Source organism: Diorhabda carinulata, chromosome 3, assembly GCF_026250575.1.
Source record: "Diorhabda carinulata isolate Delta chromosome 3, icDioCari1.1, whole genome shotgun sequence".
In the NCBI taxonomy this organism is placed as follows: domain Eukaryota; kingdom Metazoa; phylum Arthropoda; class Insecta; order Coleoptera; family Chrysomelidae; genus Diorhabda; species Diorhabda carinulata.
This window is the reverse complement of record NC_079462.1, coordinates 24531621-24549177: the sequence shown is the minus strand read 5'-3', so window position 1 is coordinate 24549177 and position 17557 is coordinate 24531621. Positions and strand designations below refer to the sequence as shown.

At 29.8% G+C, this 17557-nt stretch overlaps 1 protein-coding gene across 17 annotated transcripts in view; it reads right to left on the bottom strand.

The window, feature by feature from the left end:
• LOC130892046 (teneurin-m) overlaps window positions 1-17557 on the bottom strand; it is a 770493-nt gene that overhangs the window by 91101 nt on the left and 661835 nt on the right. For 3 of the 17 annotated variants that reach the window (XM_057797235.1, XM_057797245.1, XM_057797246.1), the window contains exon 1: window positions 4534-4618. The exons of 10 other annotated variants lie outside the window; for them this stretch is intronic. In XM_057797235.1, the coding sequence (XP_057653218.1) occupies window positions 4534-4618 (85 nt within the window). Of the gene's footprint in view, window positions 1-237; window positions 385-4450; window positions 4511-4533; window positions 4747-17557 lie in introns of those variants that run through there. 4 more of the 17 variants (XM_057797242.1, XM_057797237.1, XM_057797238.1 and 1 more) reach the window with 4 other exon arrangements.

Genomic DNA, 17557 nt, shown 5'->3' with positions numbered 1-17557 from the left:
GAAAGTTGAAGTATATAAATGGGAAAGAAAAACTGAAGAAACACTGATCGATACAGATGACGAAGATTATAGCTATTGAGCAGTGACAATTTCTTGTATATCAAAATAAGAATATTGGATAAAATTACAATATGCGGTTTGATAATTTTCACAATTAAAGCAAATGAGTGTAGAAAACTTATAGTAGGATCCTTCAATCAAGTTATCGGTAATTATTACCATAAAAAGTGATTTTACCAGTGAGTTGAAGCTTGTCGTAATAAAAACATCACGAAATTAATTTGAACTGTTGTTTTGGCATCTCACAATTCCACTAAACACTGACATTGTACTATACTTGAGACATAGCCAAAGTTCTCACAAACATTACTAAGTAAACACACATGCAGATAGCAATCGCGACATATACATTACTAAAACTAACATTGACGTGATGGTGAGTATATATCTATAATACACAATACACAAATTTAGAGTAAAAATAATTCGAACGACGCGACGCTTCCAAAACCCCAGCTGTTATTATTAGTTATGACTACTAGTAGTTTTTGAAAGATAAAGAAAATAAACATAGTGAAAGTCTTTTGTTTATTTCTATATTTTATCAAAATTATGTTAATAACTTAAAATTATATCAATGAAGAATAACATATTATATTATTATAATTATTTAGTCAAGTATAATTTATATATTGATTTGAATGTATAATATCCTGTAGTTTCGGAAAATTTTTGTAATAAAATTTTATTTCCCTCATTATCATGATGTTGATACTTATACAAGTTCATCAACTTGTACCTAATCAAATGATTAACACCCACACACAACAATTTATACTACAAGTCGTTAAGTATATTGAGAATAGTTTAGTACACTCGAATTAAAAATAATTTCATACCAGAAACAGGTATTATTGTCGAGAAGCGAGGCTTCGAAGTCTTTAAGGGATGCGATACATTTTTTTATCGGGGTTCACATAGTATTTTTATACAATTGGAATTTTATTTGTAAACGAATAGTTCCTCTAACTGATAAAAATCATAAGAAATATGGAGTTTTTTCAAAAATCGAATCATCCTTACTTGTTACATAAATACTTGTTAATCTTTTGCTGGTGGTCTAGATTGTTAAAAATCAGAGATTCGAATGGTGGTACTCCACCTGAAATTTGAGCACTGACTAAAGAAGTGGAGCTATCCCCAAATGAATTACGGATATTCTTTCTTTTGCGTTTTCAAGAGAAGATATAACGGAATTTATTTTGGAAGCACCAAATGGATCAAGATCTAATCATAATCAAGCAGACTATATTTCTCTAGCTTTAACAACTTTTATACTTCAATAAAAGTTATGTTTACAAGCTATGATAAAAAATTTTGAACATAGTAAACTTTAGAGCCTTCCTATTCATTTACACATTTTATATAAGTGTTTTAAATGTTGAAAACAATTTGGTTGAAGTTATCGAATTTTATGGAATCATATTTCTATGAGAACCTCATAATAATTAATCACGATTATTAGAAAATACTATTATAATGTTTATTATAATCTATAGTTAAAATTTTGTCAATATTTAAAATATTCGAAATATTCATCAATTTTATCAAAACCAAATAGTAGTTTATGTAAAATTCCACGATTCTCTAAATGTGTTTTTTAAATGAACAGTATTTTTTGAACAACTTTCATATGTTTATGTTTAGTAACAGTTCTTGGACCTCTGCTGTTGATATAGTTTTAATCTATACAGGGAAAAATGTCAAGATCAAAATCAAAATTTAAGTTGGCGTAACAAAAAATAAATATTAGAAAAAACAAAAAAAAATAGATTCGTTCTGCAGGGATGATAGTAACTTTCACGGAAATTTTATATAGAGAACTACTGGGCTTAAAACTTTTATTACATAACTTTTCAGTTAGAACAGATATATTATATGATATATAATAAATGAAACAGTGAAATCTAAAAAAAATATTACTATGTCAAGTAATATTCACTTCACATGATTATATTATTATCAGCATTTAATGCTAGTAAAGCATTTGAAAAAATAACTGAGAATATTAAGAATATAGAAAACTACACATACTAACCAGAGTTATGTTTAGTTAGATAGAATTCATTCAATGTGATTTGTTCTATAACTGTAAAATAATTCACGTATCCTCGAGTTCAGAACTTTACACATTGATTAAAGAATCGAATCCATTTGTTGTATTGACAAAGATATAGAGGATTGTTTCAAAAAAATTATATTTGGCAAAAGCTCATAAAAATATTCAAAAAGGTGGAAATACATTCTGTTAGAATACACTTCAACCCTTCTAAAAATGTTTGAAATGAAATAATTTAATAGACTTCGATTATACTTTTGAAATATTTTTAAAACAATTATTGAATCTTTTGAATTTAATATTTTTTACAAGCGAGTCTCACTTTTGTTAATATTATTATCATATTAAAAACATTAAAATCTAATCAATTTTTGAACTTATGTTTATTTATAATTTTCGTTCTCAAATCGTTAAGGCATTATATTAAATGCAATATACGATTTACTTTAATAAAATTAATTTTCTTCTAAGAATTATATTTTAATCCTTTGTTCTTGTGTTTCAGTATTTTTTGTATATCGTATCCAATTACATGTTTCTTTGGATAGTAGTTTATTATGTCTGTTGTTAAAAACACATAAATCCTTCAAATTAAATTCAGACATTAATGTAAACTTTGGAAACACTAGCTTTTTATTACTTTTGAAAACATTCTCTGGGAACAAAAACATTTTTGGAAAAACTTTTCAAACATGTGTGTAAATATTTTAGTAAAATTTATACTTAGAATATAGATTTGATAGAAATACGATTAATATGAATTTGTAGTGATATCAATTTATAATTTTAAGTTGTACTATTATTACTTTTGGTGGAACTGCAATTAATTTGATTTTATTTCTTTGTACATTGAATGACGAAAACTATATTTCTCTATTTTTCTAAGGAGCTTCCAAATCCTTCTATTCATTATATTTCAGATTTTGTGAAAAGTATATCTGGTAAGCATATTAAGTATATTTGAAATGACAAATCTGATATTTATTTGGTTTCCTAAAAGCTGAAGCATTCATTTAAATACTTCAACTTTGGTCTGATTTTATTATTATTCACATATATATTATTCACATATAGTGAAAATATCTGTCATGTTAATTATTAAAAATGAACTTGTAAAATTAAATTCGATCTCATTTTTGATACATTTCATTAGTATATTCAAGATAACGAAAATTCTACATATTTTAGCTAATCCATAATTTATCAATTTCCATAGAAAAGTTTTACTTTCTTCTATTCATCATTTGTCATTCATTTGGTTTTCTAAGAGTTGAAGATATTTTGCATACTTAAACTTTTGTCTTATTACATTATTATTATCGTCACTCAGTGAAAATTTCATTTTATTATGTTTGTAATTTCAATTTTATTTAAATAGACTCACCATTTCTTTTATAATTGAATTCGATTTTATTTTTCGACACATATCATTAGAATGTTCATAAAGAAGAAAACTACACACACAAATCCATTATTCATCTATTTCGATAAAAAACATTTATTTTCTTCTATTCATTCATAAAAGTTGAAGATATTTTCAAAGTTTTGTCTTTTTACATTATTATTATCGTCATTTCGTTTTATAATGTTTCCAATTTCAATTTTAGTTAAATAGACTCACCATTTCTTCTATAATCCGATTTTATTTTTCGATACATTTCATTATAATCCTCATAATGACGAAAAATCTACATGTTCTTACAAATCCAATATTTATTTATTCCAATAAAAACATTTACTTCATAATATTCGTCATATTTCAGACCAAGGCAAAAGTATATAAGTTAAGCATTATATATTTGTCTTGGCCAATATTTTCTTTTGATATTCATATAGTTTTCTGAAAGTTGAAGATATTTTGCATACTTGAACTTCTTTAATTTTTTTAGTATTCAACAATATAGTTTTGACTTAAATGTAGTGATTTATATATTACCAAAACCTCCTGAGACATACTTTGTTTTCCTTCTCGAAATATTGTTTATTAAAACTGGAAAATTTGTGAATTTGTGAAAAATAATCTTTTAATGAAGTAAGTTTTGTGAAAAAACTCCTTTCTATACTTATTTTCAGTTTTAGTTTTTTAGAGATTGAATAAAAGGACTTTGAAATCATTCAACACTTATTTCAAATCACTTTGGTATTTTTTTCTAAATAAATCATTTTCTTGTGAGAAATTAAGTAAAAGAAGAGATTTTCAATGAAAATCCTGGGAAACGCTTTCTACTTCTCTCATTCCCGAAAGTTGAAAGGAACAATCGATATATTGGCGAAAGGGATTTCGCAGATGTTGTCAAACAAAAAGATTCTCGCATTATATCACTCATTTACTTGAAAATTTTTGTGCGTTATCACTGTAATCCACCAAAAATTGAACATGTTACATCTTCACACCACCAAAATCACTAACATACATTGCGAGTAACGAGTAGAATACTGATCATCGTCTTCGTCTTTTTCTGTTCTATGCAACGGCCCGCACGCGTAAGGCGATATCATCGTACTGACTAGCAACTCGGATTCTCTTCCACACGATCCCACGAATCGTGTTTAACCGAATGCCGAACGGGCTCTCCTTCGGGTTTGAGAGTTTTAGATCCTACTGAAAGGGCACTATACACCAGACTGGGGTAATGGGACGGTAGCCAGGTCAAAATAGCATCTTTAAGCTGCAGGGTGGGCTCTCTTTTCGAACACATAGGCGGGGAGGGAAATAGAAGAAACACATGTTCTTTGTGTGCGTGTTATATCGATGATTTTTGATAGTAGTCAAGGAATTTTTTAAGGGAGTGGATTGGTTATTGCGTGAGGAAGTTACTTCGTGAAAAAAATCATTTGATTATTCGGAAGAAATCAATTTTATTCTGTTGAAGTTTCATTAACACACACCCCGTTTTTCCAAATTGATGCGTCTAGTATTTATGGCTATCGACAAGTTTTTATCAATCTTATACCACAATAATGTGATTAAGAACATCATTTACGTATCACTTAGTATAGTGATAGTGATAGAGTTTTCTTCCCATCAAAAGGAAAACTAAGATATATTCATATTTACACATACGACATTAAATAGCAAAGTGTACCATTTCTAATATATATACAAGCTATAACAATAATAATAATTACACACATACATTAATTAGTTGAGTGTTCTAAATTTTGTTATTTCATAAAAAAATTGATCGATATCAAATATCAATATTCAAATTGACGCTTGAAATATTAAGTTTATTGATTCTGGTTGCTATAGAAATCGTTGTTGATTTTTATTGGTTACATTTTGAATTTTTATATGCTAGTTCGTTACGAATGGAGCTGAAGATTTATCGGTTAGATTATGAATGACAAACAACATAATAATGATGAACTTCAAAGACAAATAAATAGCCGAAAATAAATAGTTATAAAAATTGTGGACACCTAATAAAACCATTCGGTTTCTCTCATATTGTAATAGCTAGATAATAGTTCTGGTTTAATACAGAAGAAGTATTGACAAAGAAATTAAAAGTGTGATGAAGAAAAAAAATATTTCTAGAGATACTTACTACTTTTGATTAACAAAAAAAGTTGCGCAAGAATTACGAGAACAAACTAACCACTTTATATAAATTGATAATAAACCGACAACACCTGCAATTAATCAGTAGCATCGGGAATTTTGTTGAAATTAATATTGGAAAGTTGTGTACACATGAATGATATAAATAATTGGATATTTAAATAAAAGTAAAATATAATCACGTTATATATTTTGAGATTCAAGAAAACTTAAGCGATCCCCACGTACATCAATAAATTTTGTAACCGAAGCTTTCACAACTTGAAAGTTTGAAGCCATCTACTCCACCTATATTATCCTCGATTGTGAAACTCCAACCACATGTTACTTTAGGTGAAACTATAACTAGAAATCACAATTGGTCAAATCAGGCGAATAGGATAGATGTTCGATGAGTTTCACTTTCTATAACCTAAACATGTAACTGATTTACTGCAAAAATATTTTGTTGTGTACCAGTATGCTGTAACTGAACGTTGATATTCAAGTTTAATTGTTTCCATTAATTTTGTATTATGAACACAATAGAATTTAACATAATTTTCTTGAAATTAGTAATTCTTTATTGTTGGTGTTGAAGAATCTTCGTGTGAAAAAAGTAACAATTTTTCGTCTTTGATCTTATTCGATCATAAGTGTCAATTTTTAAATGTTTTCAACAATAACTGAAGAGTACGGGCCTACTAGAATGTACCTCATCACTAAACGTTATGAGTTTTCTGTTAAATTCGCTATATCAGCGGAAAACAGTAGCACAAAATGCCCGTTGAACCGACCATTGAGTCATAGTAGATCATAGCACACACATGTTCTCTTGAAAAATCCATATTTCAATAAGACATCATATGTACCACTATTAACTCTGTTTACAGCGACTGAACTACAGTTAGAGCATAAGGATGGTGGTATTCAAAAATGCAGTATTGCCAGCTTAAATTCTTCTAGCTTCGTGGTATAGAGTGCTACTTTTACATTATTATTTTACTATAAGATTGTGATTCTCTGCTAAAAAGACTTGTACCAAGTACTCTGACTATTGACATTTTGTTTCATAAGGCCACGAGGTAACAAACACTACTCATTGTTCCATAGTGATGAAGAAAACCATCCAGCATATACATCTCATTGTTTAAAAACATATGTCCAGTAACTGCTGCAAGCAAATCATATAGAACCATAGAAACTAGAATTTTTAGCAGCACAACTAGAAGCTTTAGTAGACACCAATACTGAAGAGTCTTCTAGTGCACATCACTTGAGTAGGAATGTCTTATGAAACAGTGACGATGGCATTATAGTTGAATAAATTTTGCTTTATTGAAATGCAAATTCTTCTATAGCTTTTTTGACACAATTTCTACCGAAGTTGTGAATCTGAAGTATTAAAAGAAAGTGAATGTTTGTCCCATTTCTCTTGAGAACACTATTATTGGATGTTTATTCATCGGAAAAAAAATTAACTTGTGAGTTATGCAGAAACTTGCTTCGTCAAACAAGTATTTTATTATGAACAAACTGATGCGATTGGCAAATTTGCAGAATCTCATCAATTTCCAAGAAGATGGAGCGATACCACATCACTATCTTCCAGTTAATTTATCTCGAATGGACTCTAAACAATATTTCAGATTTGATAATAATAAATGAGATTTAGATGTCAAGAGATTTGGGTAAATTTTTTTCAAAATGCTATTGGAGTTATTGGAATATTTGGAGAGCAGAACTTTTCACTGTTTATGTAATAATGGAAAACATTTGAAAAATTCTATGCTTGTCATCAAAAAACCGCCTAGAAAATCAGGTATTAATCAAATCTAATATCCATTTGAGATTCTACGAGTTGTATCCGATAGTGTTAAGAGGGTTCAAGTAATTCATTTCAAATGTAATGTACAAACAACAACCCCTGCAAACCAGTGTGACATAGCTTCTATATAATTTTCTGTCGAAATATAGACAGTGGTATGTTTTTGAATTGACTCAGTTTACCTTCAGCGGTTATCGAAATGCACGCTAGACAGTGTAATTGTGAGTGTTGGTGTAGTGGTGGTGTAAACACTGTTTTCAGTATGATTATCAACGGTTCCAGAAATTCCAGCTTAGTTGGTCTTTATTTTGTATACAATACATAAAAACTAAGAACTTTTGAAGTAATATCCACATAAGGATAGCGAGACAACTCTCATAAGATGTTGAAAAGAAATTACATGTATCAAACTACCGGTACCTATAAAATTATAGGTTTGTGACCAAATTGGTTCAAAATAACTTTTATATTCATCAGGGGGATCAAAGTTAAAAGAAAGAACAATATTTTACTGAAAACAGAAACAACTTCGTTGGTACTGATGATTTAAAAAGCAAAACAAATATAGGAAAAGTCTTTTAAATTTTACATAATTTTCTCTCGAAGCAATTAAAGCTAGGCATTCATAGATTTACTGTTGTCGGTCAGTTGGCCGAACATAGTAATCAAGAATAAAGGATCTTCGGAATCGTTTATACAATATTTTCTAACTTTCATCATGTCATGTTTTCCATTGGAAATAAAATATCAAAATTGCACTATTGATCCAACAATGAAAAATGCTAAAGAAAATTTATTTTGTGATAATAAAATTTTAATATATTGTGATATTCTTAATTGACAGCTTTCGAACTGAATTTCTCAATTATTTCAGATCGTTAAGTCGAGGACTTGACCCGTTTACGTTATTAAAAACTCTCATCGATTGAATTTTAATGGTATATACATTCATTTCCTTTCGAAACAATCATAAGAATTTCAACGTGGTAGTATATTGAACGTTCTATATATATATAAATTTTTGATTATCGATTTCCGTAAAAAAAATTTATTGAGGCAAAAATCTCCAAATGTATCTCCACGTTTCAGGAAGAACAACTACGAGTGATTATCCTCGATACAAGCAAAGCTTTCTATCGAATGTGGCACAAGAGCTTACTTTTTAAGATGGCAGAATACAGAAATCTCTTATATAAGTCTTGGGCAACCACCTTAAAGAAAGGAAGTTTCAGGTGAAGTTGGCAAACGGGTAATTTTAAGTCGGAAAGGCAGAAATTCAGTATTATCACCAATACTTCATACTATTCACACGGAAGTTGATAGCGCGTTATATAGCAACGAGTTACTGGGGAGTGAGAAACATCATCGAAAAGACTCCAAAACCAAACAAACAAGATAAAATGCAATTAGGGAAAACTGCACTCTATAATAAAAGGTATAGCCACAGTCTCGACCACAATTTAAAAATAATCGACGAAGAAATTTAATGGTCAGACAAAACCAAATGCCTGGACAAATCTCAGAAAACAGAGAAAAAAAAACAAAACGCACAAAAAATGAAAAAAAAAAACCAAGAGGTTTAAAGAGGACACCACCCGAGACGGTAATTTGGTACTTGACCAAATGCCCCAGTTCTACTTTGAGAACAGCTATCTATAGAGAAGGCGAAAGACCACCCAGATTATAGTTTTTCTTGCCGAAGAAAATTGAATAGGTTTACCTGAGGTGACAATACACACACATACTACGATGACCGAATAATCGCGACCATAAAGGTACATAAATAACAGAGCTAGTCATTCACGAGTAGTTTAAACCACTCGAAATCTCTTATAGAACTGGAGATATATGAAAAACGCAAAATAAAATGTAGATCTGTTGAAATGACAGCAGATGTAGGAAGATCCGTAGCATCCATCCGTGGACGTTGTCTAAGGTTGCATGCCCAACGGGGACAGGCTTTCACACGCTTGTGGATGTGGTCTTGAATCATGTACATTGAAATTAAAAATCTTTGGTGCTCAATCAATGAAAATGGTTGATTATTTTGATTATTATTTATTGTGTCTCATTTTTAAAAAAATTGCACTTGATCTACTTAAGTCCAATTGTCTTATATTTTAATATTTGTCTGTGCTGCTCAAAAGTAGCCAACACATAATATTTAATTGTAAATGGATGAACTATAGAGGAAAACATCCTAATTATAGTTAGTATTAAGTTATAGTATTTGTTAATCTTTTGTGTATTTGAATTGCTTTAAAATAAGGAACAAGATAAATGAATCCCATAATAGATGCCCATAATCTCATTCATTATCAAATAGTTTTTGTGATGTGTGTTTCCACATTTGCACTATATTGTTCTTCAGAAAGAGTATCGTCGTATTTTGTTCATAAATAGAAAAGTATCTCAATAAAAACACATTTTGTCGTCTCTTGCAAGTTAATTATTTTTGACGTTTTAACAATAATCATCGTCTTTTCTGTAATCTGGTTGAGGTTGAATCCGCTCATTTACCAACAAACAATATTGTTCATAAGTCACGATTTTGACTAAAAGATGTTGCTAATAATAAATGATAATGATGAACGAGTCGAAAAATTTTTCAATTTATTATTTTTTTTTTGTTTTTTGTTATTATTCATAGACATAAATTACAAATGCACTACGTGCCTGTTGGTATGAAAATATTTGGGAAAATGTCTTCTTTCTTTGCTTAGTTTTTGAACCTCTCGGTGCTAAAGAAATGTAATAAAATTAAAGAAGGTCATTTGCTTCTCAGCAGACTAAGGGGGAAATATAACGGAAATAAAAAGGTATGAGTGTCGCTGTAGGTACAAAAGTAGCTGTAGCGATGCGTCCACTTCATTCTATGAAGTTATGTTTATGTGATTCCTGAAGAAATTGGCAGCTTGGCTAGTTCAAAATGTTATAATAAAACTTGGATTGGACATTATGGTAATTTTTTTTACTAACGTGCGTAAGATACGTACTTCAGACACACTCTCGAATGCGTAAAGAAACATACTTTAAGCGTAAAAAATGTATTATTAAGGTATCATATGCGATAGTTTAGGTTGCATTGATGCCATTTTTGTTTTTCTACTAATGTAGTAATAATTATTTTAAGGTGAGATTTATACATGCACACCGTTGTTTTGTTAATTTGTCCTAATCTTGATTAAAATGTTATTAAGTATATAATATTATTTTATAAGGAAAATAAAATAAAAATAACCATTAACTGTATTTTGATAAAATATTCGCTTGTAGAAATAAGATTGTATGCAATTCGCGTGTAAAGACCTTTTTTCGACGCATGTGATTGTCGCATGAGTCTGCGGCATTCTTTGAAAAAAGACTACTTTACATACTTCTTACATAAATTACTATTCACGCCTCAATTTGTGAACATCATTTTTATTTTTTTGTACAATCATAAAAAATGTCACAATTACAGTAATACAACAACAAAGTTTCTACCAAAACTATCGAATATAGTATATTCTCTGTGCGTGATGTTAAAATATTTGGAGTTGGTGATGGGATTTCCTAAGGGAGTGGGTTTATTCGTTGCGTGAGGAACTGATTTGTAAAAAAACATAATTTATTAGATTGATTTTACTGAATAATTCAATCACTGTTGGGATATTTGATTACATGATATTTAACGACGTTGTTTCTAGCTTTTTCCATTAATAAAGTTATTATATAAACCATCAAATATCAGGTTACATTCAATATAATTTTCCTATTACCTTATTTAATAAAGCAAAAGTTAATTTCAAACTGATATTCAAATCTAGATAAATATATGTTTTATTGACCTTCTGACATATTTTATGTTAAAATAAAATTATTCATTATTACATTTGAAGTAACTTATCAAGACACTTTTCTTGATGCAGAGTTTAATATTTTCCTAATAATTGTTGCTTTCAATATTTGCGACTATGACTGGTGGTAATATATTTTACAAACTAAATATAAAGTAAAATAAGAGGTCGCTGTGAAGCTTGGAAAATAATGGAGACCTTGTTGTTGTGATTTTTTTCCCGTAAACATTGCAATTATGAAGTGCTTGGTGACAACATAGTCTACAATAAACGAATATCGAGAGAAAACTCGTGTCTAAATATTGCGATACTTTAGTTATACGATTTCTATTAGTGAGGTGAATTAATTTATTTAAGCACCACACTTAACTAATTCACTTATCACTATCATTTAACTAACTTAAATAATTTATTTAAATTCCTCGATTACTTCTTTTTATGTCTGTTCACTATGACTATCTATTATAAATTCTAAAAATTCTAAAAATTTCTAGAAAATAAAGAAACAAACCAAATAAATAAATAGACCTTCCTAGAAATTATTCGAAAGACACAATGTAAATAAACCTCGTGCTGTAATAAAAAGTTATATAAAAAGAAAATATCAAAGGCAGTGCTTACGCCAAATTTTCGAATTCCAGGTATCTCAAACGTACGTCGAAGGTTGACGCCGGACAGGGCCGGCGTGAGAACCCATTTCTCGAACTTGTTCGTAACAATATATTGAAATATGTTTTTTCCAGTTCCGTCCTAGTAAGTTCCAAAAAATTAAAACATTTGCTATTCACTATTCATTTTATCAAGGTTTTTATGGATTTTAGCGAGAAAAATTTCACTCATGATTTTCAACGTCCAATATAATTTCTGAATGGTAGTAAATTTTGACAGTTTTCAGTTGGACGTGTATTATAATAGCAAAGCTTCAAAATCTAACTTGTAAATGAGTGAAAGTGGTGAAAATGAAGACGAGAAATAAGTAATGATGAATATTATAATAGGAACATATTAGAGCGTATGAGATTCCAGTGGCGTGCTTTTGGAAACAACAAGGGAAATTAAGTACAAGTCGCGACTGTCGATCAGCATAGCAAATCTGTGATAATTTAGTTTACCAGAATGTCTTGCTGAGTCGACACGCTGTTACACAAAAAATAATGCATTGGATGAAACATCTGTTCCACTCAACAGATAACTGGCAAAAATTGACAGTTTTTTAGCAAAACTGAGTCACCACTCTGAAAAGAATAATACCACTTAGATTCTAAATTAAACGTGGGAGAGAAAATTTGTAAAATTCCGACATTCACAATTTGATTTGATCTGAAAGATTGAAAGTATAACTATAGGGGAAGCAGAAAAAAACGCTTTTTTTTTGCTTCCAATGATCCTTCTCATGAATGCAAATGTGTATGTACTACTTATTCCCGTGCAAGAAAAAGAAAACACAACACAACTGAAAATTGATGTAGCGATAATTAGCTGAACTAGAACTTATGATACATAAAAACTATTCAATTGAAATTGAATGAATGAATAAGATGTTCAAAAAATGTCTATCTAGTTTCATATAATTGTAAGGGCGCTGTTCGGAATTACGTATAATGTTTTGTAGCAATTAATTAACTTACAATTCGGTACTCTTCGGTCTGTTAATGCTAACGAAGAGATTTGAGTTCTTAAATTTTTTCTCTTTGAATAACCTCACAAAAACAAATTTACTTGTAATAGTAGATCTTGCAGATCAGTTACTGAAGCTCCACTTTCCAATATATTTCTCAAGAAATAGTTTATTGAGATATTGCCTTATAGCTACAATATGTGAAGGTGCATCATCTCGTTATACAAAGAGAACATATTCTGAGAATGCCTATTCGCCGGAAGAGCGACAAAAATGACTTGTTCTTCATCTACCAAAATGCAGAAATATGAATAAATCGATAAAAGTGAAAATATACAAATAACATTTTGATTCAGATACTAAACATGAACTGTAGTCTCAGTTTTTGTTGAAAAATATTTTCACTCACTTTATTCGATAGAAAAAAAAATAGATGCCTGTCAATAACATTATCAAATGTATCTAATTGTTTTCCTTTCATTTATTCACAATCTATTATTAATATAAAGATAATTAACAACTTTCAAATATTCTATTCGATTGAAGCACTTATGTTTTGTATTACTTACATGTAAATTTAATTGCATTTATACAGCTTTTCCTTTGCTCTAATTTTCAACTCGCAGTTGAGAATATTTAAACTTTACACTTATTGTTTTTGTTTGTATTATTTCAATTTAAAATACACAATGACCGTTGCAATCGATTCAACTGTTTCCACCTTATATTTCGCTGACGCGTTAATCATTTTTAATTATATCTGTTGGAATGGAATTAATAGTATCTCGTAATAATTTGATATAAATTTTTTCATCTAAATTTTGTGGAAAAAATAAGTCCAACAATACCATAACTAATAGGTAGGGTATGTACACTTAAAATTTGTTGATACAATAGTTAGGCAGAAATAATTGTACATTAAAACTATTTTTCACAGTAAGAATTTCACAATTTCACATAGGTCGTAACAAAAAATAACTTCTTTTATCGTTAGTTTTTAGACATTTACCAGGATGTGCGTCTAGGAAGTTATTTAATTATCAGTAGCTAATTATAGATGATAAGAATATTACTGTTTTTGCTGTACGTTGAACGTATTATCTTTCGTTCTTCTTATCTTTGCTTCTGTGATTTCTAAACAATTTTTTCGTCACAATATTAAAAATTGAATCATTATTTGAAATACACAAATATATATTATCTATGGTGTAATAATATGAAAACTGCTATTTCGTACTAAAAATCATCAGACTCGATTAGTTCAACCACGAAATCAGCATTAGGATATTTTTTTATTTGTAATTAGCTCTTAACATAACTAAACTATTTCTGGTAAAATTTATATTAAGTTTCTTGCGCTACCCTGAAAAATTTTTTTAGTTCTAGCAACTCAAAAGCAGCATACATAAAAAGTTTGTGAGAGTGTAATCCACTTTTGGAAAGTCTCTGTAGGTTCCAATTACAATAATACCACGCTTGTTACTAGTGAGTCTCAAACTTGTAGACACCGTAAAGCAACTTTTCTTCCTGAACCTTCCTTAACCCAATCGGCTTTTTTTACTTGCAAGTCTTTAAAAATCTTTGGTCTACTTAAGTACTGCTGATCGTCTTGCCATAACCGTTCCTTTATCGGAGTTTACAGCCTCGGCAATCATCCGGATGCTCATTCGACGATATTTCTTAGTGTAGGGAACAAATACTTTGAAGGAATTGAGGTATCACATGATTGCGAAATCGAAAAGGATTTGAACGAATATCATTTCCATCTGTTTAGCCAATTGAGATTTGAATTTGGGATACCATGTTTAGTTATGTCATAATTATCTGTTTGAGTTAAACTTTATCAGTAACGAAGAAGAAGAACGATTTGAAAAAATGGTGCTATCAATTTGAAGGAAAAATATCATATTAAAAGCAAAAATTGCTTGAGGAAAAGAATTGAGTGCAAAATGTGAGTTTTTGTAGGGTATGATGATATATGATACAACAAGAATAATTTGTACTAATCGCCAATATTTTGATTAAATGAAGATGGAATAATATTAATAAACATGAGAACTAGAGAAGAAAAATATTGGAGATCAAGAAAACAGCAAAAGCTGAAAATGATAATGGGATATAAAAAAGTAACGAGTCAGTTATTATAGGGTAGATATGGATACTTCCATAAATATCAGTGAATAAATGGAAGTCAAAATATTGTCACTTGAAGCTAAGCTAATGGTAAATAAATTCGAGCATCTCATCAGAAACGACAGGAGAATTTATGTTAATATTGTACTCTCGGCGGTTATTGTTTTTTCAAGGATTCAAGAGATAAAAAATTTTGTACTCACTACCCGATATTCCTTTCTAGTTTTAGCTAAATTTAGAAACATACCGAATTCAATTAGCTGCCATATTTTGATGTTTTGTTTTGCCTAAATACTACTGTAATATAATCCGACAAGTACTGAATTTGAATGTTCTAAATAAGGCAGCCAGCCAAATTAGTGCATCGCCGAATCAGACGAAATGGCAGACGGTTAATGAAAAAAGGTGAAATTCTATTTTCAATGACTGTCACTTGCTTATTATACAAAATTGAATTGAAAGCGATGATACGAGTGGATAATTGCTACATATTGCAGTTATTTTACAAAGTTATTGGGGATGCATATTCTCGTAGACTATAGAGACTTTTTCTCTTAAACACTATCATTCATTTCATGACAAACTTCATATTTTAAATATCTAAAGGCCCGTTCTCACGAAGCGAAATTTGTGGACAAATAGGGATGATAATATACGAAGAGAAAGTGGTTGATAGAACAAATTGTTAATCGTTAATAATAATGTCAGAGTTCCGATAAGTACGAGGCTTTATTATATAATTTAGCTGTTTGCTTGATAGTAAATGGAGGCACTATAATCGATTTGTTAATTTTAATATCAAATTTTGAGGTTGATGAATGTTATGTTTTTTATAAAATATTACAAAATTCCCAGACGATGAATACATAAGTATTCGAAAGCCGGAATATATTAGAGTTAGTACACTTTGGTGTTTAATTTTGCCACAATCCCACTACGAAAAAGTTTATATATAATCTGTTATGTTTTTACCCTTTAGGGTACTATTTAGCTACTTTCTTATGAAGAGTTTCCAGAAATAATCCATGCATTAAATTTCAAAATAATACACTTCAACAAATTTCTCTTTTATATTGTCAAGCGAAGGTCGAAACGGTGTCTTAGAAACCAAAAATAATAGTGTCCTTTATTTATTTACTTTATACGAACTCATGCTTATGTTTCGGCGAGTGCGACAAGTTAAAACTTGCAGTACCGGCTGATTTGTTTATTATTTTTTAACTGTGAAATTATTTCTTAAGTAGTTATTATTGTAGTTCAGTCCCAATTAGCCCTATAAGACGCAACAACGTGCTGTGATTACTATTTGGTTTGGACCGAGACAACTTTTCGTAAGATCGTATTGTTTTCGTTCTCGCAAATTCAGACCTAAACATTTTAGAATGGCCTTGAAAAGCCACAACCGGTCTCAGAGATAGCAGTTCAAATCAGTGATTCTAGAGATTTGCCTTTGAGTACTTCTACAGTGAAAAGTAGCTTGACAGAAGCTGGCCTTTTCGAAGGGTGGCAGTGAAAAACCTCTTTTCAAATCTCAAAATAAAGTATGTACAGAATTAGTAGTGGTCTGAAGAATATAAAATTTAGACGCATGAAGAGTTATAAAATAGTGTTTATGCAGAGCTCAGAGTAATAATAGATGTGAAATATGTAATCCAAACTGCAAAACTCAGCAGGTTATTGTTTGGGAATTTGAAGGAATAGGGTTTTAAAAACATTAAACGAAAATGTAGTACGATTTGCATGCGCCTGATTGGCAGAACATTTGTTTTCTAGCATGATAACGATCTCAAGCATTCCTCGAAGCTGTGTAAATAGTATTTGAATTGAAAAAGAATAATAACTGAAAGTTAATTGAGCGTCGCAGTCGCCCGACCTCAAACCGATTGATTTGTGTTGGCAAATTGGACAGGGAAGTCAGGAAACAGTGGACTTCTTTCACTTCACATAATATCCTGACAAATGAATGATGCAAAATAGACGACGATTATTATGTTCTTTAAAATCTGAATATCAAAATCGGTCATATTGTTTTTATTCGTTGTACATCACGCAAAATATAGGGTTGCTTCAAAAAGCCTTTGTACAAGGAACAAAAAGCGATATTCCTCTTTTAAGAAGTTTGATTCATTCATGTTAATAATCAATTACCATCTATAGAATGACGACTGATAATTCGGATTAATTTAGCACAAGAGTTAAATGTGCTTGTGTAAAAATGGAACTAGTAAATTTTGTCTTTTCTAAGAATTCGCAAAGCATTAGCACTGAATAGGTTCGTTGATGCGAAACTCAAATTTGATTTTTTAATTGCTTTTGTTCTAATTATGTTTTAGATATTATTTTTATAGAATAAAAAAGTAATTCCAATGATTACGTCAACTATTGTGGAGGTTTTAAATTAATTCTATATCAATCAATTCCGTTACCATACGAAACTATTGAAACTTTTCTTTAAGTTATCAAATGTTTATCCATA